Below are 26760 nucleotides of genomic sequence, written 5' to 3' on the forward strand. Positions count from 1 at the left end.
ACAATCACTGCTTAAGAGAACATACCATTAGGTCGAAGACAACAAAACAGGTCCTTTTATTCAGCACAACAGAAATGTTTAGAGTGATTTACATTTTAGCATAAATTATTTAAAAACATGTATAAACAGGTCAATGTAACTGTAAAAAATAACCCCATACACACATGACAATATGTTGTCTTTCCACAACAGGTGGCAAAAAGTTTATGTTTGATAAAATTATACATAATAGATTGTGATAAAAAGAAAAAGAACTGAATGTTATATAGTCAATTCAAACTGTATTATGACATGCAAAGGGAAGTCAGTTTAAAGGCAAAATATCTATTTACCACTTTTTTGTGTACTCATGTAAGAAAAACATCTTAAACTGTAATGAGTGACAGTTTCATCCTGTCGAATATCTATTTATGGTTCCTGTACATTTGCACCATCCAAGACCTAATGTTAAAATTAAAAGGCTAAATAGTGTTGGATCACAATTAAAAACAAAATGCAATAAAATCCAGAGAATTAAGAGAGTCATCAGCATATTTCAGTTTTTGTTGAGTGTAAGAGCGCTGCTGTAAGCGCTGTGAGAATTCTGGCTGAACATCTGAGGTAAAAGTTGTGTTCTGCTAGTGGGTCCAAAGGAAAAAAAAAATGCACACCCACCGTGGACTATATATATTTCTCTTCAGACGTGAACCATGTAAGGTACCAGTACAATATGACAATATCATTTTAAAAACAACTGACATGAACGGTGAAAATGTATTGTCTCATTATTAATGAACATACAAAATTCTGGGGAAATTGTGAATTTAAAACATCTACAGACAATAATTCTAGAATGAAAATCTAAAAAGTTTCCTGGGCTTAACAGGCAGCTTGAGTCAATGTTGGTTGCGCCTGCTCTTCTCTGTCCATGCTGGGGTCCTTGGGAAAGGAGGTGACCTCCACCATACCTGCTCCTGTGTGCGGTACACTGGTGTTCATGATGTGCCTCTGTAAATGCTTTATCCAGTCCTCCTGGACCGAAAGAGGACCCTGGAAGACTAGATCACAAAACCTGCACAAACAGGCATGATACATTGAGTATACTACTCGCAATACAAATCCTTCATACAAGGCTCTTCGATGAATAAAAACAAATATCTATCCAATTAACAGGTCAAGTACTTATTCCACAGCTTAAAAATACCTAATGCACCGTGGTGCCATGGACTCTTTTTTTTTTTAAATTTGCACTATAATTTAGCTAAGCTCAATAAACATATTAATAAATACATCATTTTATTTCTGGATGGAATTCTGAGTTCAGGTTGGTTCTCAGATTAAGCATTAAGATTAATGAGATAAGTCTGAAGGTACTAAATATATGACTGAGTATTAAGATGTATAAGTTTTCATTACAACACAATTGCAGTCTGCAACGTCAATCATACAAACCTTGGAGATGAGTAAAAAAAGCAGTTTCACACAGCATTCATACTCAAGTGATGACTGTTGAAGCCCAGGGTTAAGATTGCCAAGCGTAATGTAGTTAGCAAGATAGAAGGTGACTTAAAGCATGGACTGGAGTACAGAAAATTCACAATACCTTTAAAGGTAACAAGGGTTTTGGTGTGTGTTGTCATTTTGATTGGGTAGAAGTTAACTAAACTTGTTATGGGGGACAATCTGAGAAGTGTTTAAGTACTTCCGAAGCTAATAAAGATTTCCACAACTCTTACCCAAAGGTTTATAGGAGGCATATCTGTTTCAGGGCTTGGTCAATTCCTCTATAAATAACCCGGAATGTTAGAACCACGAGCCTTCAATCTGAATAAAAATTTTCCTCAAACCGGTCTGCTTTCAATCTAGATGATTCATTGGCTGTAAAAGATCCATGGTGTCCTCTAGTTCATGATGGTGGCAATGCAAATTATTACAAAAATCAGACCCTCTGCAGTCATACCAGCACACACATCATACCTGCAAGTAAGTCTATATATTTCCTCAGGCATGTGCAGTGATGGATGAGTTTTCTTCTTTGACCCAGACCTTGACCTCTGTTTCCTCTGTTTACAGTCATACGCTAAAACAATGATAAGAATGATAAGATCACACTGAACTTAAGGAATACAAAAATTCTTTAGGCAAAATTTGATAGGTTTTGGGTCAGACAGAACTGAAACTAAAACATTCTTGAAACTCCTTAAATTGACCCATGAAGAACATCAAAATCATTCTTTGCCAAATGGTTTGGTTCAAACTTCATGGTTAAGTGCGTGTTCAGCTGTTGAGTCAGCAAAAGATAAAGATACACTTACTTGTTCCCTCTAGAAGGGCATTTCTCTTTCGACGTGCGTAAGCTCGTAAATGATTGGAGAGGCTTACACCACTGTGGAAAGTGGCATTACAGTGAACACATACCTTTCTATTTAGGTCACTTTTATCTGTAACAATAAAAAAGACAATGATTGGTGTGATGAAATATGTAAAAAAAAAAAAAATCATCAAATCAAAAGTGAAGCACTATCATAAATATATAAACGGCACCTGAAATTGAGTTTGGCAGTGCTTTGTGAATCTGTATTCCCATCCCACGCTCTTTGGTAGGAGATATATGAATAGCCTTTCTTGCCGTTTGAGATGGACTTTTCACCTTGGTCTCTTCGTGAGTTTTCCTCTTTTTCAGAATCCCAATTAGATCACTTGATGGAGATCCTTTGACCCCATCTTTAGTCTCTACTCTCTTCTTTTCCCTTCTCTCTTCTCCTGATTGGGATGACACTGGTCCCTGCTGTTTGCCTCCTCGTCGGAAGCTTTGGACTTTGGCAGTGGACGAGTAGAACAGACCATTTGAACTTATTAAACCAACGTGTTTTACAGAACGGGACTCTCGACTCTTCTTTTGGAGAGCTTGCACTCTTGCTTGGAACTGTTTCTTGTCACGCATCAACTCCTTCAGAACCAACACTGGAGATTTGGCAGCAGTTGTAGAAAATGCTTTTTTTAATCGCTTCAGATGGCCCCGTACATGATTGGACAGGCCAGTCCTTGTGTCAAACCACTCTCTGCATAATGGGCAGGTAAGTTCATCCTGTGCCTCTGTCAGCTGAAGAGCGGTTTCTGTGGTGTTCAGAATATTGACAGCAAAACAACTGTTATAGCTTTATAATGAAAATAAAATTTGGGTTGCTGCAGCAGTGCTGAAACCTCTCTTTATCTTGGAAAAGTGCTATCTCCAATATGTACAATTCTGATGGATTTTTCCCAAAGCTAAGAGAGAAACAGCTTTATGCCCAAATATGGCTTGTAGAAATCATCCTAAGAATTTGCATTCTTTTAACTGAATGAGTAAAAAAAACCCCTTCACATCAGCGTAGCTATTGGTTGATAAAATCTGTTTAAAAACAATTTGCACTTTGTCTATACATGAACAAACAATAACTGCACTCTTTTTCCCATCACGCAATATGATCTGATTAAGAAGTAAAGCAACTATTACTCGCTGCTTTATACAATGGGCATTTAATTGTGAAATTTACTTGGCAGCGTCGAAATTTGAGATTAATCAGCTGTTTGTAAGATGTTGTTTGAATACAGGAACACATGACCTGACCTGTAAGTGACAAATACGCAAAACACATAAAGCAAGTACCTGTTTTTATGTGACGTACTGCACCCATCCTTCGGCGGATACGAGGCATCTTGTCTTGTGAGGCCACTTGTGCAGCTGAGACGACATGGCGAGCATTGTAACTTAAGCCAACCCTGTGTAAATGTCCTCTAACATGATTGGAAAGGCCAACTCCAGATTCAAAGACAGCTGGGCAGTAGGGGCACGATTTGCGTTCTGCCTCAAATTCAGAGAATGATTCACGTTTCATTGTTGGCGTGGATGACGAGGTGTCATCAAATATTTCTGCTTCAATGCATTCTTCTTTGACAGCTAGCTTCCGAGGTGGACTAATGTCTTGTTTCCACAGGCTGCCAGACGAACACTGACCACTCGTTGTGGATGACCTTTGTTTCTTTACAAAATGGTTACCAACATAATGATCATCTTTGATTTGACAGCTATTGGTGATATTGAAATCATTATCATAAGCATAGTCCTTCTTAAAAGAATCATCATCATCACTGATTTTTTGGTTTTCCGTTGTTTCCTGTTTCTTAAAATTGGGCCTACATTTTGGAAAATCAGATAGAATGTCTTGACCTTGCATGTTATGGTATGGGGTTGACATTTTCCTTTTTGAAGGGGACTTCTTCATAATTGGTTTCTCCAAAGTCACTGGTTTAATGCAAAACCCTGAATTACCTCCTCCAGTTTCAGAATTACAAGAATGTTCAGACATTTCAACGTGGGCTCCTAATGTGGACTTAAGACAACTAGAGGGGGAGGTTGTTCTTTTATTCTCCAACTGTGTGCTTTCTAAATTAAGATGTTCATTACGACATTCTCCAGTTAAACGTAAGCCTGTTGTGGAACTGGTTTTCCTAGACCTCTGATTTGAACTGCACTCTAAGCTCCTGTGTTCAACATGTCTTTGTCTGGACAGGAGTATGTTAATTGATGTGTCAAGTCTCGACTTTAACATTTTCCTCTCTTTTTGTTTAACGTGTTCCTTTCCGAGCAGACTTGATATTTCCTCAGGCCAAGATGAAAACTCTGTATTCCTAGATGTTTCCTGCTTTCCAGGTAAACTGTGTGACCTCTCTGGTGATTCTGAAGCTTCTGCGAGAGATTTGCTGACAGGGGACAAATGCAAAAGCGACGGAAAGTTGTCACTTTCTTGACAAACTGAAGTTCCATAAACTTCCTCTGAGTTACGGCGATGCATAACCTTAACATGGTTTCTTAGGGCAGTTTTATTGGTTGTCCTGAAAGAACACAACTTACAAGAAAAAGAGGTAGGACTTGACGGCACAGTATGCTTGTCTGATACCTTGATTTTCAATTCCTGTACTCCATCTTGTTTACTGATCAGTAATGGAACTTTACTGACTCTGTGCTCACTTAACATGTGGCTGGAGAGCTCACAGTCTGTCACAGCCATGAAACTACACTTCTGGCAGCCATAGTACCGTTTGTCTTTCTCATGGGTCTTTGCATGTTGGACAAAAGTATTAGGGCAATTAGTTCCGAAAGTGCACTGCGGGCACTGTAATCTTGCTTCTCTGCCTTCATCTTTAAGTTCATTCAGACCCTTGATCCTCTCCATGAGTTTCTGCCGTCTTTCCTGGTGAATGGCCATGTGCCGTTGGAGGGATTTGCGATTACGAAGAGACCGTCCACACTCTTTGCATATGAATGGTCTAGGTGCATTTATTTGACTGGGTGGATCTGAATGATACTTCATATGCCTATGTAAATGGCTTTTCTCTTTGAAATTTATGTTGCACTTGGTACATGGATAAAATGAAGGTTCCTCCTCAGATCCAGAGTCAGTTGATGGATGGTCCTTCAGCGATCCAAGTTTTCGATTTCTGCTACCAGTTTTCTTCCCTGTTGGTTTTAAAATGAGTTCGTTCAAAGAATCGGTTGTTCCATTTGAATACTGTGAATGTTTAGCTCCTGGCAATTGTAATTTGGACTGTTTTCTCTGGGACTGTTCCTTATCTACCATATAAGGGTCTGGCTTGCTACCTTCACCCAATATCTGATTTTGATACTTAAGGCCCAAATCTGTGTCAAGATCCTCTGTTGGATCAACCACCATCATATTTAGTTTACGTTTCTTCTTCCTTTGGTTGGGGAGTGGAGAAACAGCAGCAATTTTCTCAACCATTTCAGGATCCTCATGGTCATCCCACAGGAACTTCATGAACTCTCTCTGGGCATCCCAGCTAAAATCATTACCATTATCATAATTATCTGATGAGCTTTCAGGGGAATCCATGTCAAAGCCCCATATGCCTCTATCTTCAACATTTTCAGCAGTCAACATTTGTCTGATGGTCATTTCCCCATCCTTCTTGAGTGGGTCGGAATCAAACTGATTGCTGGTTGTGACAGTAGAGTTCTGTGCATGTAAAGTTTTAGGTATAAACCCTGGGACGTTTTTGGAGATATCCAAAAAGATCTCATCTGAGATCTGGGGTGAGGTGGATCCATTGACATGAGCAGCTTTGGCAGGTCCATCGGTCTTGATGGGGTCAAGAAAACTGACATGTGAAAAGAGATCTGCTTGGTCACTGTTTAGTGTTTTTATATTTTCACGAGGACATTGCAGTGACGATCCTGAGGAAGTCCTCTTAAATAAGAAACTATGGCTGTCCAAGGTATCCTGTGTAATGACTTCATGTTCTTCTTCCTTGGCACTCAAATCAGACATTCCTCAGGTCGTTTCCTGGGAAAGGTAAAACAAATAAAACAAATGATACCATTGGGATTATCAAAGGCAGGTCTCAAGATTTTTTCATCCCAGACATCCCAGAGCTATCTTAAAACATTGTGTCAGCCTTCCAAAAGTGAAAAAACTGATAGTCCCAAAAAAGAAATAGCTTTTGTTTACATCACCGTTACATTTACTTCTCGGCTGAAATATTTGTGCTGCGTTAATGCCATCAGCTGTTTTTAAAAACTGTATTATCTTAACAAAATATATTTAAATCTGTAGTTATGGATATTTTTTGTACTATGTATTGTTGAGAGCAATACAATTACACAAACAGCAAAAGTATATTCTGGTTTTATCCCCCAGCACAGGTTCAGTGTTCTTTTTTTCCTCTTTAATGCTGATGCAATGACAGTACACGTCCAATACACAGGCCTAACACCAAACCCAAAATCAATTTAGCTTGCGCTCAGCATCCTAGGGTGAACATCATCACTATTTTAACGAGGCCTATATCTTTTAATCCATTTGCAGGTTAACTACATGGAAAGCAAAGAAACCATAGTCCAAGAAGGGTATGAACTCCATCTAATGTTTCCATGTCTGTAAACAGTCAACTCATCAGATTCATCAGATTCCCTGTTCGCAAAAATAAACTTTATTTCCTGCTTTTCAGCACGCCTTGTCAAATTCAATTTAGCTAGCCCCTATAATATTTTAATTGAGCTACTTATACAAACATTAACTTTATTACAGGACTGCTAATCATGCACTCCGTAACACCTGGCAGACTCCATTTCTGCACTGCTAACTTCAGAGAGTCTGACATCATTTAAAACCAGGCAAACAGAACTCCACCAACCGCTATTTACAAACAGGCATCTTTCTCTGCAGCGAGCTACATCTTTCAATAAAAAAATGGTGGCCAAACCTTAGTTTGTCACTGTTACTACTGGACATCCATTTACCAGTTATCTTGTTGTCTGCTTTACAGATATTAAGCACTGAGTTAAAATATACAGTATTATTAGAGCTGTGAGAATTCCAAATGTTGCTGTACAAATAATTGTCTCAAAAGGAATTGTGATGAAAAATATAATAGTCTGTTTCATTCAAATTTTAAAAATACTTATTTATTTTTCAAACAAATTAAAGTTTTGAATGAATCCCAGGATAAATCTTTTGGTTATTTCACTGTTATGTGGCCAAGATAATGTGATAACACAAGTACACTGCCTATGACGTAAACCATGCCTCTTTATTATCATAAAGCATTGTAATTTTTTGCTTAAATGAACATACGTTTTGAGACAAGCTCCATCTTGTGTCATTCTGCCCCTCTCTCTACCAAACGTAGGCTACTGTCCGTTTGCCGAATCCAGTGTCGAACTGATGCAGAGCTGACAGCAGGCTGACAGTCCAATCCCTCCCCAAATGACCAACTGCCCAATCGTAGACTCCCCACATTTTGACAGGACCAACGGGACAGTGTCAAGCGATTTTTTTTTACCAATACTAAATGAAAACTCCAGTGAAAACCACACATGTATCAGTTTAATGTTATGGGTACTTCTCAAAGGTACAACACGCCTCTCACGAAAAAGCCAAATTCCGTTTTGATTTTTAACGTTCAAAAGCTGACTTGACTTCACAACTGTAAATCAATGCAGGCGGGTTGTCATCTGATAGGATAGCTACTGTTCTGTCACGCCACAGGGTGCACGTGGGCATTGGAAACGTGTTTGATGGACGCAAACAAAAGTGTGACCATGCTTTGATCCATCCCATTAAAAAAATGCTTTAACCACGGTCCAACAAAACTACCGCGATCACATCAAAAATTCTCAGAATTTTTTTTCCCTCAATGTGTCCCCAATACTCCGTCGTAGCATTTTGTTGTATTGTTATCTTTTTTTAGGGAAGCTAAGCCAAACTTTGAGCGCTTTCTGCAGTCAGCCAATGTCCTGGAAGTAAACAGAAGGGTCTCTTCTCACAAGCCTTTTTGACGTACAGTGTAACAAATGACGTGATGTTAGGTCAGCGTAGCAGGCCCTCGCAGATAACCGAAACTTTTATGGACTGTAAAATGCTCACTGCAGTTCACTCGGGAGCGCGACTGAAGTATGCAAAAGTTAGGAACCGAAACGCAGAACCAAAACGCACGTGTCTTATCGAATCTACGGTTCTTGGAAACTTGAAACCGGTTCCAACTTGAAACCAGTTCTTGATATCCAACCCTGGTTTAGAGTTTTCTTCTACCTCTACGTTCATGTAACATGTAAACAACAACCCGTGTTGATGTAGACACAAATGGTTGCCCATACATCTTTTAATAATATACATGTTTTCATGCTACATGAAGCCTTTAGCGTCCGGCATCTTGGTCTGACTTTTTTTGTTCTCCCACCACTCTAGAGAATGTCACGTGACGAACACATCATACGCTGAACTGATCTCGCGTGGTTCTCATTTGCATTGCCACTGACGTTGGTGGTCCCAACTTTTGAACTAGCACTTTTGGGGAGCCATGCCAGTGCCACCTTTTCGGCACCAGCACCAATATTTTTTCAGTGGAAATACGTGGCCCCGGTTCTAGATTAGGCACCGGCATGGCATCAGTGGAAAAGGGGTATGGGAAGGCAAAGACAGAATAAAATTCATAAAATGATTCTTTTTGACCAATGCAATCTTGAACAAGGCTGAGAAAAATAAATGCACCTTTGTTCACTGTTAATCTATCTTGTTCAAAAATAACATACAAGGTAACACTTCAAAACATTTACATTGATTGAACCTTCAATTAATGGTCTGATTTTATAGTAGTAAAGTTATAGTAGCAAAAAGACATTAAAAAACAAATGTGTAAACAATGTACATCTCAATTTTAAGTGATAGGCCAATTTTGTCCACTCTGTCTGAATCCTGCAGGCTAATGCTGTAATAAAAAACACTAGGCAGTCAGACAATTAGTGTTATAAATCTGAAGTCTGCTTCCTTTGCGTCCGGCAGGTCTAACATAAGTTGTTTTTCTCCTTACAACACTCAGATACTTACATGTCTACGATGATGTTCAAGATCTTCTTAAGATGCTTTTGGACGACATCTCAAAAACAAACCATGCTTTAGAATTTCATAATTGTCTTAGATGCTTTGGGAAATCCTTGGTTTCTATGCATTTGAACTGATCTGCCATGAATGTACGAAGCCAAGACCAGGTTTGATCAGATCTTTGGCATCTTCGCTTCATTAACTCTGACTACTTCCAGCCAATCATAGGATCTTGAAACTGAGCTATTGAAGACAATGGATTCACAAATGTTACTATTCTAGCTCAGATTTTCCATAACCTGCAACACTGCTTTAACAAATTCACCATTCTTTTGTGCCATTTTTGATAGTCCTCAAGACCATAAAGAGTAGTAACACCATGCATTCTTCATCGTTTTCTTGTCCATTTCTGACTGTCCTAGAAAAGGGCTATTCAATTACATAATCACAGGGGCCAGATCTCAGAAACCAGGCTCCTGTTCATGGGTCAGAATTTTAGCAAGATATATGCAGTGGTGTAAAGCAGAGTGATATACATGGTAAAACAATCCAATGCTGTTATACGGTAAATATCAGCACTCACGGAATGCCTCTTGTCCAATCCAATTCCTTGACTGGAAGTAACTGTCTGAATTTGACTGTAATTGCCTCTGGGCTACCAGAGGTCACTCCTGGGCCAGATATGGCTCATGGGTGACCAGTTGAATAGGCCTTGAGACTCAATACTCTCTTCACCATTCTACTGTGCTAGTTTTGATTGTCCAAAAGAATTGTTGCAGGTTTTATGAACCCTGCCATAGACTCAAACATTTAAAAAGATCTGGGGAGACTTTTTTCCAAAGCCAAATCAAAATGCCAGTTTTGACTGATTTAACTTCAATGCTAAATAATGGTAGCGAGATAGTTATAAGAAGCTAACAATGCTACATGTCTCTAATGTGTCGAGTTTAAAGTAGGTCACACAAATGTGACGGCACTACCAGATTGTTATGACACTGGATGATATTTTTTGATGGGCAATTTTTTCTGTCAGGTCTATGACTAGAGATAGAGAGATGTTTTCTAGGAGGAACAGGGAGATGGATATGAGACTAACTTTTGATTGCTTATGGTGTTTCATACTATTTAAGTGAATTTTATGATATTTGGGTCAGCTACATATTCACATTTCACAAGCTTCCAACAGCTGGCAAGCTATGTTTTGGAAATCCCTGAACCCATATTATACTATCTATATCCCCAGGGGATCTCTGGCTGACATTATCTTAGTATTGGTTTCATGACGAATACTAAAATAAGATTGTAGTTTTGCTACTCTCTTGATCACTGGCACTGAAAAGTCTTTCACCATAATATCCTAACTACAGTCTGTAAGGCACTACGCCTTAAATGTACTAAAACTGACAGAACAAAATACTGATATAAACAAAGGTGTCTTCAAAAGATCTTCAAGTAACTTAACTACATGAAGAGGTGAACACTTCTGTTCTTTTCTTTAATATTTCATTCCATCAAATCTTGAATGTCTAACCATGCTCTAAAAGATGATAAATATATTGTAGAAGATTATGTCACCTTTGGTTTTGGCTCTTTACAGATTACAAGAAAGCTTGGTCAAAGTTGTTGATCACCCAGCAATTTTTCTGGAGAGCCCGGGGTGATTTTTGAATTGTCAGCTCACGCATTTAAAAACTAAAGAAACATGTAAAGGATTATTAACTGACTGAATCTCACAGACACTCTTAACTATCTGGTTCAATAAGGGTGGTATGAATGAGACTCTGATGTCATCTATACGCATCCCTTTGTTCCTTCTTTGTGAGAATCATGAGGACTACCCTGGTACTTTGACAAATATGATTGAGCATAGATTAGTCCTAAATAACCATGAAATTTTGAAATCCATATAATAAAATGACCTCTGATTCTTTTTTTGTAGATGCCTGAAGTCACCGATAAAAGTTAGTTTGCAAGTCAGCATGTTAGTAGCAAAATAGGACTGCTAGCATCTTGCTTTTCTAGCTCAAGCGGTGATAGGTGGTTGTTGTTGTTCCCATAAGTCTTCAAACTTGTACGCGTAAACACGGGTAGTAAAATGTGGCCTATTCATTTACCAATATCTGTCAAAATTCCAAAATAGATGCATGGAAAAATCTATTTTCCAGAACCTGATAAGCAGCTGATTTCAATGTAAAAAATGCTTGATTATTTAATCACACTGGCAAGTGTTTAGCTTATCGTAACTCTGCTATAGGTTATTATTGCCAAAAGCTGCGTTCATAAGTAAATATATTAAAACTCAGAAAAATCGCATAGTATGTTACATAGTTAATATAGTTTGGCAATACAAGTAAGCTAGGTTACTACATAATAGGCTACAGTATCAGAAAAAGCCAAATATAAAAATGCAAGCTGACCTATTGCCCTAAGTGTAGTAATGGGTGGAATTGTGGGGCATGAAAATGAAACAGTAAATGTGACTTGTGGTATTTTTTCATGAGGTCTGCTTGATTAAAAAAAAAATGGGATGAGCAAATTTTTCAAATGCCTGCAAGAGACACTTTGCCTAGGCAAAGCATTTGGGAGTACCATGTCCTGTGTGCTACCAAGTAAAGGTAAGGTGGCATTTGCACGGCAAACACTGAAAAATTGTGGCACAGTTTTACATCAGTCAGTGTGAGGTTCATTGTCAAATTATGTGACATCAAAGATCACCAACACCACATAAGTCTGAGACTTAGTTTCAAAAACTGAAATTTGATGCATCTCATTTTCAAATACATCCCAGCATAAGAGAAAATTAGGAATTGAGTTGAGCTTTTGTGAATTCAATGCACTTTTGCTTTTCATTTGTCCCCTTCTGGCAGCTTTTATGTAATTCATGAATAATCTGCTCTTAAGTATCAAAATCAGCCAGTGCATGAAACTTGCAAATAAGGGTTGATACAGCTCTTCACCTTTTAAAGCACTGTCCATGTAGAATAACCACTGAGACACTGAGATGATTGTGTTGTTGCAGGTACCAATGTAGTTCAAAAAGTATAGTAAAATAAAATATGGTCAATTTACAGTTAACTTATCGAACCAGTGATCATGAAAAAAAATATGTTTAGAGTCAAACTGGGGAGTGAGTGTCAAAAAAAGCCGGACTTGTAATCAATTTCGCTACATTTACAGATATCTCAACTGAATTCTTGCCTCACGTGAAATTCAGATCAACTTCTTATGTGGATTGTAACAGCCAGCTGTTTGAGCAAACATACATCCTTTAAAAAACATTTCACCGTTCTCTTTTGCTTTAAAATTGTTATCGATTGGCCTCCGACGCCATGCAACTATGGATTTAGATAACCAGCTAACATTGCACGATTCGACTCCTTTAATACATGCTGTTAATAGGTGCTAGCAAGGTAGCTAGCTGGGTAGCCATCCTATCCATTATGTTCCACATAAAGATCTAGACCACGTCTATCCGTGGTGGAATGGCAAAGACCGTTACACTGTTAAAAACTTGTCAGAAAAATGGAAGAAAGCTGTTAGTTTACCTCTCCACCGTTAGACAGAACAATGAAGGCTGCATTCATGTAATTTCATTATTGCTCAGTTTGGCTTTCCATCCATCTCAAAGCCGCCATATTTGCCTGCAAGTGCTGGGGCGTTTCGACTGCTCTTAGAGGGGACGTGGTGATACAACAATGTTAAAAGACAAAATAAAACTGGCTTCAGTCGTGCACTTCAAAACATATACTCATTGAAGCAATCCTTGTACTAAATTTCAAAATACAGTATATCTAAGTCCCTTGCGACATTCATGATTTTACTCGCATATCCAGAAAATGTCACCCCACTTTAAAATGGTGTATTCCAAATAGGTGGCACCGAATACCGAAAAACCGAAAGGTTTTACACACCAGCAGCAACCTAAGTCTGAGTATCATTCATTGCACTGTTACGACAAAGGATGTTAACATAATAGTCTGTGTCACAACAGACATCCTCGACAAAAGGTGTCATGAAAATGTGCACTCGTGCTCCTTATGTTAGATTTACGACCGCCCGAATTCGATTACAAGATCATTAAATCATGAGAATGAGAGTGGTGGATCATTGCATGGGAAACTGATTAGCCATGATTTTTTTGTTTCTACAGATGTACCAAAATATTTTGTAATTTTTTTAAAATACTTTACATTGAAAACACTAGTATGTGTTGACGAACGTTTCAAGATGCAAGTTAGGCAAGTTAGAGAAGTCATAGGAGAGCAAAAGAGATCATCAGAGAAAAGTAACCAGTTCATATTTCAGATTGTTCTTGAACTGAGAAAAATGCTACCAAACGTCTTGGCCAACTCATAGTGTCACTGTAATATTAAGTAACCGTAATCTCCTTGAGCTGCTCGCGACAAATTTATCTCTCAGTAGAGCCTGTCATTAGTGTGAAGAAATTGCTTGAAATCTGAAATAGGGCGCCGCATGAATCAAATGGAATGACGGTGGGGTTTTTTTCTTTGTTCGCTTTGAGGATATGTTGATTTGGTTCTTTAGTTTTTAATTTAAACGATATTTTCGCAACATAAAAATTTAAAACTAAACCAGTTAGCTAGCTTTTGCTAGCTTAGTAACTGAGGGATACCATCCAGTGGCAGCTATGTTGTCTTGCTACTCACAGACCATCTAACCTTTAGGCTTAAATCTCCCGACAAGACGAATAACTCTTGCATAACAGCCAGTTCCCAAACTGGGTTATCTAAATGTTTCATATTTTGCAATACACGACAGAAATCTTTGTCATTTATTTAATATCAGGCCGTGTCACACGTCGAAGATTGCTCAACCCCCTTGGATAACCTGTTTTTTGAACGGCCAGTTGTTCATAAAGTGTGAGTTTCGTAGTATTGGCAAACCTGAAAATCCATGATGAGACATCGTGAATGAATGTATTCTGTTACATTCGCTTGAAAAATTAATATGAGCTGGTTTGATTAGTTGAATCAGATGAAGATTGTGTATTCTATCGAAGCTCATAGGCCACTGATAAAGAAGTTTAGATAAACATACCTGAGCTAAGAGTCTTTCTTAGAATATGCTCTGGGTTGTGCATCTATTTAGAAAACCATTATGTCAAGAGCAGGACGCCTGGGAACTTGATGCCCCACCATCAATTTCCGAAATACCTGCGACCCCAGACATTCAGAAAGAGGTGGAATGTTTGTCTGCAAGCAGTGAGTCAGATCAAATCTTCCTTTTTAGAGCCCTTTTCAAGGAAATAACCGGTTGATTTTTAAATAACTTATTTTACTTTGTTGTGGCAAGCGTTTTTCTGCAGTGAACATTAATTCTTAAGGGCCGCGTTACGTGCCCCTTGATTCACTGTAAGGTCACACTTTCAGCATAGATGTTTTTGCCGTGTTCAAATTTTGATTACTTTGATGTAACAGGGCTGCAACGCAGATATAGTTAGGTTCAAAAGATTTAGAGTCAGGATAAAATTGTAGATTTCAGGTGGTTTCTCATAGTAATTTTCTTCCTTGCTTGCATTGCTCATATTTATATTTATTAATATGATAGTCAATTGTGATAAAAGGAAAATGACTGCTGTACTAGAAAGTTCAGACATATTTATCAAAACCAGGAGATATATATATATATATATATACACACACACACATATATATTGCTGTATGCCTCTTTTGAAATGAAAAATTATGGCACTACTGTAGAAAAATATCACCTACATCCTTGTAAATATATTTGAGTATTTGAATATTAAGATTTTATTTCTGTAGATACATGCTAGCTTCCTGTTATCCTCATCTAAAGAGCATATGCAATAACATGGTACCTGAGATGTTATTACAGTAAGGGAAGCCACCTTACTTATGAAAACCGCGTTTTGACAATTTCCCAGAAGTTAGTTTGTGAAGATTTTATCTAAAAGGAATGAAAGTGAACCTGAAGCAAATGGTGGGCATTCTTTGTAAATCAAAACGGTACATTTGGATATAACCGTCAGGAGAAAACTATAGCTAGAGCATGGCCTCCAGCCTCTTTTTCGTTTCTTCCCACAAAACACTTCTTTGCCTATGCATTCCTCAAACACAGTAATAATTTAGAAGAAAGAGAGTCGAAAGGAAAGAGAGAAGAAAATGTGTTTTCTCCCCAAAACCAGTGTGCCCAAGAGGCTTGAACAGAATCATATCCTGAGATACTGGTTATCGCCAGCAATGGTCCCAGGGCCTATATGTTTTGTTTTTTAAACAGGCGAGCAATCTGCTCATCTCTAAAAAAAAAAAAAAATATCAAATCACCTAGTGTGGAAGTGATGCGGCTTATACCGACATAGACTGTAAACAAAGAGTCAAAGAACATGCAGAGGGTGGAGTGCTCCACTGTGTGTATGCCATCTCAGCCTTTTATGTTCTTTAAAGGTTTCTCTCAGAGGACAAAGAAATTTATGCCTCCATTTCGGAGCCTCAGTACCAGCACCCAGAATATCCAGAAACAGGCAGATGAGTTTGAGGATCTCTGGATCCACAAAGCTCCTATAAAGAGAGCCCAGAGTGTGGTCAGCAGTGGTCCTCATGCAGAACAGAATGCAGATCTTCCATCAGAGACACGAGTTTCTTTCTCCTCAAATCAAAATCATCAGTTCAAGATCAGGTACACTTTTTAACTTAACAAGACATTTTGTCCTGACCAAAATATCAGAGGATTGTGAGCTCAAACCTGATTGACTACTAAACAAATCTGACTCTAACCAAGATACATTTGCAGTACTTTGAATAAATATTATTTGAATGGCAACCAGCATTCAGCTCCTCCTTCCTGCTTTAGGTTATTCAGATCTCCCTCACAGAAGACCTCAGACAGCCGTGCATACAGTCACAGTAGCTCCAGTCAAATGATGCCTACAACAAATGAGCAGAGTGTCCTCAGACAGGTTGCCACGGCAACTGAACATCCAGTCACAACACATAATGTTGCAGTCCCTAGGTCCTTTACTGGCTTGGATTTGTCAGAAGGATCTAGTATTTCACAGCAGAAGAGCTGCACTGGAGCAAAAAAAGCCTGCATTCTACCAATGTCTCCTAAACCTGTACAAATTCAAGGTAACCTTAGCGTAGCTATTGCTGTTGACAGTATCCTCTTTGGTTCAAAAGGTGTCTTTGGAGTATGTGTTCTATGAAAACAGAGGGTCTCTTAATTGTTTCAACAGTTCAATCCAAAAGCGGTACAAATCTCTCTTATTCTGTAGAACTCATCTCTACTTTTATTTTAGGAGCCTCTGGACCAGCGATTCTTCGTCCAGTGTCTGAAATTCGTATCCTTTCCATGTACAGTGGGATGTAGATTTTACTATTCCTTTGTTAGATAAAGTGAAATACAGTATTTTATGAAGACCTGAATACTGATTCTCTAATTGCCAAAAAGGGTAAATAAGAAAAGTCTGCTTCTGCTCTAAACTGAGACCTGAATGAGATTACCAAAGCTAAATCACTCGAGACTGAAGCTTGTTTATTTTCAGACTCAATAAGCAATGCTTTACTTTGTCATGTCATTTGTGTGTAGGTAACTGCATTACGAAACCTTAATAAACCTCACGCAGCTGCAAAATTCAGATCTGTTTTTAAAGAATTCCCTTACTTCAACTATGTGCAGTCCAAAGCTCTAGATGACGTTAGTACCCTCTTGTCATCCATGAAAAAAGATAGATTACTGTTCTCCCATTAATCTCATTACTTGTATGGTGGTGTTCTTCCAGGTCCTTTACACCGGTCAAAATTTTGTGGCTTGTGCTCCCACTGGCTCTGGGAAAACTGTGCTCTTTGAGTTGGCCATTATTAGATTACTGATGGAGAGTAATGAAGCCTGGCAGAATGTTAGAGTTGTGTACAGTGAGTACAACTCATTTTTTGCCTGTTTATTGTTTCTCTTTTTAGAAAATCAATTTAAGTATTTGACCTACAGTAAATACTGAATGTAAATGGAAATATGGTGTTTAGTTACATTTGTGAGAAATGTTTCAGACCACTATTTAGATTTGTGGTCAAAGCAGCAAGTATACAAGGAACATTTAAATGTATCACAACCTGAACCCTTAATTTAAATACTCCAAATTGGTATTTTATGCAGGTCACAAATCATGATTAAATTGTATTTGTAAACTTCTATCAATTTCTTGCAGTGGCACCAATCAAGGCCCTGTGTAGTCAGCGATACGAAAACTGGAAACAGAAGTTTGGGCCTTTGGGCCTTAACTGTAAAGAGTTAACTGGTGATACGGAAATTGATGACTTCTTTGAAATTCAGGATGCACACCTCATCGTGACCACACCGGTGAGTGACTGCCCAGGACAGTCTTGTCTCATCAGAAACAGCATCAGACATTCTCTCCTATCTACTGACACAAATGTCCCCTTCTTTAAAGGAAAAATGGGACAGCATGACAAGGAAGTGGAGGGAGAACTGTCTGTTGCAGTTGGTCCGGCTTTTCCTCATTGATGAGGTGTGTGTGTGTGTGTGTGTGTGTGTGTGTGTGTGTGTGTTTAAATGGTCCAGATTATGCTTTTTTAAGCAGAGCTGTTACTTGTACTAACAAGTAACAGATCTGCTGTTAATCGGAATAGTGTAGGCTCATTGTTAAAACTGTAAATAAATACACAAGTTTTTGAAGATAAACATTCAGTATCTTCACAATTTTTATTTTATTTTACATTCGTGCTTGATCACATCATTAGAGGACCAAAGCATCCAACGATATCTTAAACATTTATATTTTTCCTCACTACAGTGGTTTTTTTTTCTGCACCTGAGCTGACAGCACTTATTAAATAAATTACCAAGCACATTCTTTTAACGTTTATGTAATTTTTCAGAGTCTTTAACATGTCTAGACCTTTTGTAGTACCACACTGATACAGAGTCATTTTCAGGTGCATGTGGTAAAAGACGCAGCTCGTGGAGCCACCTTGGAAGTTGTTGTCAGTAGGATGAAAACGATGCATTCCTATCGCAAGGCTGAAAACCATGAGGCCAATGTCAGCTTGAGATTTGTGGCTGTCTCTGCTACAATTCCAAATATCACCGACGTAAACCATAAAAAACTCATGGATTATCAGTCTAACTGATTCAGTATAGTTACTTTCTATGTGTTCACATAAACAGCAACCATTCAGTTTCATTTCCTCTTTTTACAGGTAGCTGATTGGTTGGGTGATGACACTGGACCTGCTGCATGTCTGGAAATGGATGAGAGCCACAGGCCAGTTAAACTGAGGAAAGTCGTGCTGGGATTTCCCTGCGGCAGTCACCAGACTGAGTTCAAATTTGATCTGTCCCTCAACTATAAAATGGCCAACATCATTCAGACATATTCAGACCAGAAACCAACACTAGTGGTGAGTGATTCTCCATGTCTATCTTTCTCCTTCTGTCTTTTTTCTCCTTATCTCTCTTTCCGTCTCTGTCTGCCTTGCATCTGTCATTGTTAAGGGCAGATTGCTAATTGAAGCATTGGTTTTTTCAATGTTACTAACCATTCTGCGCAGTTTTGTTCCACAAGAAAAGGAGTTCAGCAATCTGCTGCTGTCCTTGCCAAAGATGCCAGATTCATTATGAGCACTGACCACAAGCAAAGGTATTTCTTAACCTCCAATCTAAGTGCTCTTTTGTGCAGAGGCATTGAATTCATGTTGCAGTTGGTTATTCCTGCTGCACGAAGCTCATTGTTCTTCATTTCAGGTTAATGAAGTATGCAAGTTCGCTTCTAGATTCAAAACTCAGAGGTTGGTACAGCTCTCTATTTGTCACATTTCAAAATACTCATAAATACAACACGTCTTCAGAAGGCAACGTGTAATTATGACTGGATAAGAAATGAATAGCAGCCTAATTATGGCCATGCAGAACAAAAATGAGGTTCATGCTCATGTTATTCAGTGACACTCGCGATGTAAATGTGCAATATTATGCATGATTGCTTTTCTTAATCCCAAATTTCTCTTGTCCAGATTTAGTTCTGTGTGGTATTGGATATCATCATGCTGGCGTTGATGTGTCAGACAGAAAAGTGATTGAGGAGTTGTTTACAGCTGGTGACCTGCCCGTGCTCTGTGAGTGTTGTTCATGCCGTGTACACAGGGAGTGGACAAAATAGCAGAAACACCTAACAACACAGTAATATAAATAATGAGATAAGGAATAGGGCCACCCTTTTTTTTTCAGAACAGCTTCAATCCTTCTTGGAAAGCTGCCATACAAGTCCTGAACTGTGTGTACTGTGGTATTGCACTATTCTTTAAAAAGCAAAGTCCTCAGTTCTTTGAGGGATGGAGGAGGCAGAAATGTACTTCACATTCTAAGCATCAAAACATCTCAGAAATGTCGAATAGTGTTTGGATCTGGTGACTGGGGAGACAGTGAAAGGTGTTTGACCTCATCGCGTGCGTTTGTGAAACCACGCTTGAATTTGTTTACCAATGTGTTTACAAATGTGTACATGTGTATGGGAGAATTATCAACCTGGAATATGGGAACACCATGAGGGAGCAGTATTTGGACCACAGGGTGCAGCTGGTCCTGTAAAATGGCCTCATATTCCTTGGCTGATATAGAACCATGCAGGGCAATCATTGGACCTAATGACTCCCATGAGACGGCTGCCCACACCATCACAGATCCCCCACCGCGTTTAACAGCTGGCAGCAGACCTTGTGGGCTCAAGGCATCCTTTGGTTTTCTCCAAACGTAAATCCATCCAGATGTAGGAAATAGGCTGAAAGATGACTCATCAAACCATATGACCTTCTTTCCATTGTTCATGTATTTCTGTGCGTCACTCTCGGATACAATTGATTTCTGAATGGCAGCCCTGCCATAAATTTCAGCTCTGTGAAGCTCACAACATACATTAAGCAACTAACTTTTAAGTGTCCATCTATCCCTGTTGTTGAGCTTTAACTTGTGAATGCTGTTCCTCCTGCAACTGCAGTTTGTCCATGTTTGGCATATGCTGTCATGATTTTTGAGACTGTTCTCCTTCACACATTTTTGCAGTTTTTGTGACGAAAGCACCTGCAATGTGAGCACCAATGTTCTGCTTCTTTGGAACTCTGTTAGTTGTCTCATGTTGCCTTGAAAACTCACCTGTCAAAGTGCAAATTGTCAGACCTTTTTTATAGCTAACTCATATTGGTCATTGGCAGTCAACCTAATATGACTCACCTTTGCAGCTGGGTTTGTAATTGCAGTTTACCAACTTCAAAGTTAAATGTCTTTTTCCTGTGGCGTTTCCATTATTTTATCTACCACCTGTATTTATAAGCACCATGCCCAGTTTCGCACTATGACACCAAGCCTTTTGGTTCCCAGACTGTGTGCTGTTTTTTTTCCCGCTTGGCTCAGCTGAATTGTCACTATGCATCTTGCTCATTTATTTCAATCTAGTTACCACCAGTACTTTAGCGATGGGTGTGAATCTGCCTGCTCATCTGGTGGTGATTAAGTCCACCATGCACTACGTTGGAGGTTCATGTGAGGAATACAGTGAAGCTGACATGTTACAGATGATTGGAAGGGCTGGCAGACCGCAGGTGCAAACACACTATGTGTCTGATTTCAAAACACCTGTTTTAGAAATACATATCCCATTCTCCTGATTTAAAAAAATTTTCCTCTCTTCCTGATTTTTTTGTGTCATTGTGTCATGTTGCTCTGAAAGTTCAGGGATGAAAAGACTCATATCTGAGTTTAACACTGGTTTTATTTTCACTGCATGTCCATTAGGTGGATGTCCTAGTTGTTATTTATGTATGTAACATGATGACCTGAGTGCAGTATTAATGCATAGTAAAACTGTGCTCAGATGGACTTAAATGTTATGTTTTTCTTCTTAGTTTGATACAACGGCAACTGCAGTGATCATGACCAGGTCCCAAACCAAAGACAAGTATACAAAGTTTATGAGTGGGGTTGAGACTATTGAGAGCAGGTAAAAACAACACAAAACAACAACAACAACAACAAAACAATGCGGTTTGGTTTAAAACTTAAAAAACAAAGCAAAACTATGTCTCCTTCATAGACACAAAATGACCATATTGTAACCACTGTGTTTAGCTTGCACCTGAACCTGGCTGAACACTTGAATGCAGAGATTGTCCTCCACACCATCTCTGATGTGAAGATGGTTTTGGACTGGATTCGGTCTACCTTTCTCTACATTCGCACAATGAGGAATCCAAAACATTATGGTAGCTGTCCGAATATCCCTGAATTACCACAGAGTTCGTTGGCCAGCTGGCAAAAGCCATGTATAAAATGCCAACATTTTATTTTAGTGTCTTGAATTATGCTTTAGGTTTTCCCCCTAATCTTGACAAATGTGGAATTGAAGCCAGATTGCAAGGTACAATATCTCTTTGTTATTTTTTTCGAGTTGAAAACTATTGCCTGTGGGCGACAAGAATTTATTGTTCAGAGGGTTAATGAAATGACTCTCATCTAGTAAATCTATAATTACTCTGTAGCTTTTGAGTACAGTTCTAGTATGAGATCAGGTTTTTAATCGTATTTGCACACATTCCACATGCTTTAGAGCTCTGCTTGAAGAACCTTAACTCACTGGCTTCCATTGGTTTGATCACCATGGATGAAGATATCAACATTAAGCCTGCAGGTAATGTTTTTCTTTTCTTGGCATGTTGCAATATTTCCTTGGTTCATAACGAGGGGAACAAAACTGGGTGCTCCTCGAAGGTTTCATTTTTAAATCAAGTTTTCCACATGTAAATTTTGTATTTCTGAAGCACCGTTATATTTTTCATACACAGAGACTGGAAAACTTATGGCTAGATACTATGTTGCATTTGACACCATGAAACAGTTCAGTAAGGTTGCAGGTACTGAGACCTTACCTGAGTTGGTAAGTGTGTGTTAAGAAGGACCTCTCTTTTTTCCTCAGTAAATTTTAAGAATACACATTGTCTGTGCTCTGTTTGGACAGGGTATTCAGATTAGTGGGCTAGATTAGATTACTTTAAATGATTTCAGAACTTGATTATTTAAAGGACAGTTATCAATGCTTTTACTTCCAGATTGAAATGATATCAAAGGGGAAAGAGTTCAGTGACGTGCAGTTGAGAGTCAATGAGAAAAGAACTCTCAACACACTGAACAGGGATAAGAACCGGATTACCATCAGGTCATAAAAAGCTCTTAACGGACTTACATATGAAATAACTTACCTGTAAGTCAGAACACACAGCGATAAGGACCCTCGCTCTCTTTATTAGGTATCCCATGGCAGGAAAGATCAAAACGAATGAAATGAAAGTTAACTGGTATGTGACACTACCTCCTCACACAGTGCTTTCTAGTTTCTGTCAAAGTCTCATATGTAATCATATGGATGACTTTTTTGTTTATGTATAGCTTTATAGTTTATGACATGGGTATTCAAATACAATCTGGCCCCTTTGTACTTTTTTATACTCTGTACCTGTTTCTACTGAACTTCTCAAACTGTCTCATCACAGCTTGATTCAGGCTCAGCTTGGCTGCATTCCTGTTCAGGAGTTTGGGCTCACACAGGACACGGGGAAAATATTCAGAAATGGAGTCCGAGTTAGCAGATGTAATATGATATAATATCTAAAGTTTATTTAAGTCTGTTGTATGTCTGAATTTGATTGTATTGGCAGTTAAAGCTGTTTCAAAAGACATACACAGCATATTTAAATAATACCTCTTGGGTCTGCCCCCTGGCTAACCCTTGTTATGTTACATGGCACTAGGTTTGACAGAGTTTCTTCATCATCACTCCAGAAAGAACTTCTCTGCTCAGCTCAGCTCTCTGATACTGGCCAAATGTTTCCGAGCCAGGCTGTGGGAAAACTCCCCTTACGTCTCCAAGCAGCTGGAGAAGATAGGTCGGTCGCTCAGTGGTTCTTCAGAGAGTATAGCCGTGTTACGTAACCAATCAGCCAACAGGATCCATAGCAGATTCTGTACATTTTGTTCAGAATGCAGTTTTCTGCAGAACATTTGATTGATGGTTTTCATTGCTGCTTTTCCAGGGTTAACTCTTGCCACAGCCATGGTAAACGCAGGACTTACTACATTCAGCAAGATTGAGCGGACCAATCCTCGAGAACTGGAGCTGGTAAGCTAGAATTAAAAAAAAAGAAAAAAAAGAATTGTGTTTCTGTACAACCGCTCTTCTTCGTGGGTGTTTTTGTTGTAATCAGAGGTAACACATGTGAGTATAGTCAGTTAACTCTCTGGTCAGATAAACTGCTCAAAGGCCTTCCAGTGCATATCATATGCGGCCTATGTGTTTTGTAAGTGTTGTCTGAAATAATGACATTACTGTTAACAGATTGTCAACAGACACCCTCCATTTGGGAACCAGATTAAAGATGCCGTCAACAGACTTCCAAAGTACGAACTTAGTCTGGAACAGGTACTGTTTTTCTGCACATAAAAAATTCCACTGACTTATAGTACACCATGAATATTGGTGTAACCTCTCTTTTCAAGGCTGTTTGCCATATTTACAGGGCACAAACAGCTTTAGTCTTACTCCATAATTAAGTGTCAAAGTTTTGAATGGGTTTTTCTATTGTTTAGCTCCCGAGATACAGTGTCTCCACAGCAGAGATTGTTGTCACTGTGAATTTAAAAAACTTTGAGCAGCTGATGATGAAAAGGACTGCTCCTGACCATCACTATGTTACCCTTGTCATTGGGGACTGTGACAACAACGTGGTTTTTCTGCAGAAGATTACGTAAGAACAATTTTGTAATAACTGAGTTGTGTTTGCACCACCAACGTACCAGCAGACACAAAATAATCTCTGATACTGGAGTGTCGAGGATTTGTTTGATGGACTGAATGGCAGATTTTTTTTATGTATTTCAGAGATACATTACTCTTAAAGTCTGGGAACTGGTCAAGGAAAATTGATGTAACTAGAACGGCCAAAGGAGAGGAGATCAGCATAAACTTGATCAGCTCGGAATATGGTCAGTTAGGGCCTGAGTAACCATTCACTAACACTGACACTTCCTCTCCAGTTTTTCCTGAAGAGTTCAGTTTTTTTTTTTTTTAGTGCAGCTAAAATTTTTGTAAGAGATGAGATTATTTTTCCTTCCACTGTATGATTCAAACTAGGACTGGAGTATTATGGGAAGCATTATGTTGACTATTACTGTGGAGATAATCAAGCACTGTATAGAAACATTCTGCCTGTGTGTGTGTGTATGTGTGTGTGTGTGTGTGTATGTGTGCGTGTGTGTGCAGTGGGTTTGGACATCCAGCAGAAATACAGTGTTTTCTACTCCGGAGCTAAGAAATTTGGAGCTGAGTTGTACAATATGGAGAGTCCTCCATACATAGCACAGAGACAACATGCTGTGATCGAGAGCAAACCAAACACAGGCGTGAATACGCAGACTGCCACTCCCAGAGCACAGGCAACATCACAGGAAAAGCCCTATAATCAGGGCTGTGCTCCTGTTGGCAAAGGTAGACTAGAGATGAACTGCTTCTCTCTCAAGCCAGATAAGGAATGTAAAATGAAAACCTTATTTTGATGATATTTATGGGTTGTCTTGGGTTTGACTGATGTAGATTTGGGAACAAAGCCAAAAACATTATTATTTTTCATTCAGATTCTGCCCAGACAGATCCTGGTAAAAGAGAGTGTAACCATTTCTGCAAAAACAAAGAACAGTGTGGCCATGACTGCTGTAAGTGTCAGATAATGAAAATCAAAATGCTGTATTCATAATCGTGTCCATGTTTTTGACCATTTGAAGATGCGTCTCCTCTTAGGTAAAGTTGGAGTACAGAAGGTAACGAAAAGGTCTATTAGTAAAGACTCCAGTTTCTCCTCCTACCTCAGAGACCTAAAGAGCAGAGATGAGACCGCCATCGAGACCCCAGTCAAACGCTTAAAGGTCTGTCCCGACAACTCAGTTTGTCAGTTTTGAGCTGTATGAGTTTTGACTTAGATCATATTTTATGCAAGTCAGGTTATACTCTGGTTGGTTTTTAATCTTTTGTTCATGGTTGGAAAATAAATCATTAAACTGGCTGAGAGACAAAGTCTCATTTCTCTCGTTTTTAAAAGTAACTATAATATTTATTTAAATACTACACTGTAATTGTTTGTTCATGAGTTAATCTGTTCTGTAAATGGCAGGGGGGCTGTCTTGAATATATGAGGCTATATAGGTGAATCTTAATAACTTTCTGATTTTGCTCTTAGATGAAGATGAATAGTGTTCCTGGGACAATAAACATGCAACAGTTTTCATACAAGCCCAAAGACACTCTGCCCACTGTCTCAAGGTGTCGACACTAACATTTCCAGTATGCTGCAGAACTACAGATCACAAGCAGATCACAGTTTTCATTAAAGATGAGTTCATCATCTATAAAACCACATTTTAAGAGGCTCAGTAACAAGAAACGACTTATTTTGCACCAAGACTCCAGTACTGAAAAGGGCTGTGGTAAAAGATAAAGCACATACATTTTTTTGGTGATTTGCTGAAGAGGAGATGGTCTTGTTTTAGAGAGACCGTGGATACTTAAGTGTGTCTGTATGTGTGTGTGTGTGTGTGTGTGTGTGTGTATGTATATACATATATATATACTGTATTTTCAAGGTTTGGACCAAGTCATCAGGGCGTATATCAAATCACTGAACCATCAAAGGATTTTACATCTCCCCATGAGATGTCCTATCTTCAGTCCTCCTATGACGGTATTGGTAGTGATATCCACATTGAATATGAATGTGTTAATTGTAGAAATACTGTGGTTTAGACTGCATTTATTATTTAACCTAAGCTAAGCAGGCACAGAACTTTGACTAACACTTGCTCAAGTAAAAGATCTGTTTAACGTTGGCCTTCCCCAGAGTATAATGACCACCTGGAAGACATGTATTTTGCAATGGAAGAAAGTATGAGGAAACCTCCAGCCCAGAGTTGCACTAAACCACAAGGTATGGTATCATAAGAACTGTGTTACTTTAGGCTGTTGTGCAAGATTTTGCAGTTTGTGAGTTTAGTCATCGGATGAATCAGTTAAATAGTCTGAGTGTCTGTTTTCAGATACTGCTACCTGGACACAACCCAGGCCAAACGAGAGACAACTAGACAGGGTCCCTCCTAAACCACACTGTGACTACTCTCTCAAATCAAACCCAGACCTCACTAATGACAGCGGCTGCTTCTCCTCTGATTCACTCTGCGTGAACTTTGACTTTGCGGTAGATGACTGGGATGATTTTGATGACGAGAACTTAGTTCACTCCTGTGAAGTCTCCAGCTCTGTGAAAGAGAAGACTCGGTGTAACTGGCCTATAGGTGATAAACTCTAGTCATTCCT

General features: G+C 38.9%; 2 protein-coding genes across 2 annotated transcripts; one reads left to right on the forward strand and one right to left on the reverse strand.

The window, feature by feature from the left end:
* Positions 1-680: 680 nt before the first annotated feature.
* znf644a (zinc finger protein 644a) lies at positions 681-3936 on the reverse strand. Its single transcript, XM_030775659.1, has 5 exons — positions 3629-3936; positions 2524-3096; positions 2295-2420; positions 1957-2059; positions 681-1051 (listed from the first exon to the last, which is right to left on the reverse strand). Exons 1-5 carry the CDS (start codon positions 3855-3857, stop codon positions 859-861), a joined length of 1224 nt encoding a protein of 407 aa, XP_030631519.1. The 5' UTR covers positions 3858-3936; the 3' UTR covers positions 681-858.
* Positions 3937-6242: 2306 nt separating this feature from the next.
* On the forward strand, positions 6243-26752 carry hfm1 (helicase for meiosis 1). The gene is made up of 34 exons (XM_030774736.1): positions 6243-6332; positions 14166-14239; positions 14469-14581; positions 15788-16019; positions 16353-16468; positions 16639-16680; positions 16966-17036; positions 17122-17254; positions 17545-17696; positions 17788-17865; positions 18293-18448; positions 18557-18757; positions 18908-18996; positions 19101-19144; positions 19370-19471; positions 20805-20950; positions 21254-21348; positions 21477-21610; positions 21718-21765; positions 21955-22035; positions 22190-22281; positions 22454-22560; positions 22652-22699; positions 22895-22992; positions 23153-23287; positions 23435-23520; positions 23737-23820; positions 23988-24145; positions 24280-24383; positions 24661-24864; positions 25005-25109; positions 25195-25319; positions 25631-25713; positions 26509-26752. The coding sequence occupies exons 1-34, from the start codon at positions 6243-6245 to the stop codon at positions 26750-26752; spliced, it is 3870 nt and encodes a 1289-aa protein (XP_030630596.1).
* The last annotated feature ends 8 nt before the right edge of the window (positions 26753-26760 follow it).

The sequence above is a fragment of the Chanos chanos genome, chromosome 5 (genome assembly GCF_902362185.1).
Source record: "Chanos chanos chromosome 5, fChaCha1.1, whole genome shotgun sequence".
Taxonomy (NCBI): domain Eukaryota; kingdom Metazoa; phylum Chordata; class Actinopteri; order Gonorynchiformes; family Chanidae; genus Chanos; species Chanos chanos.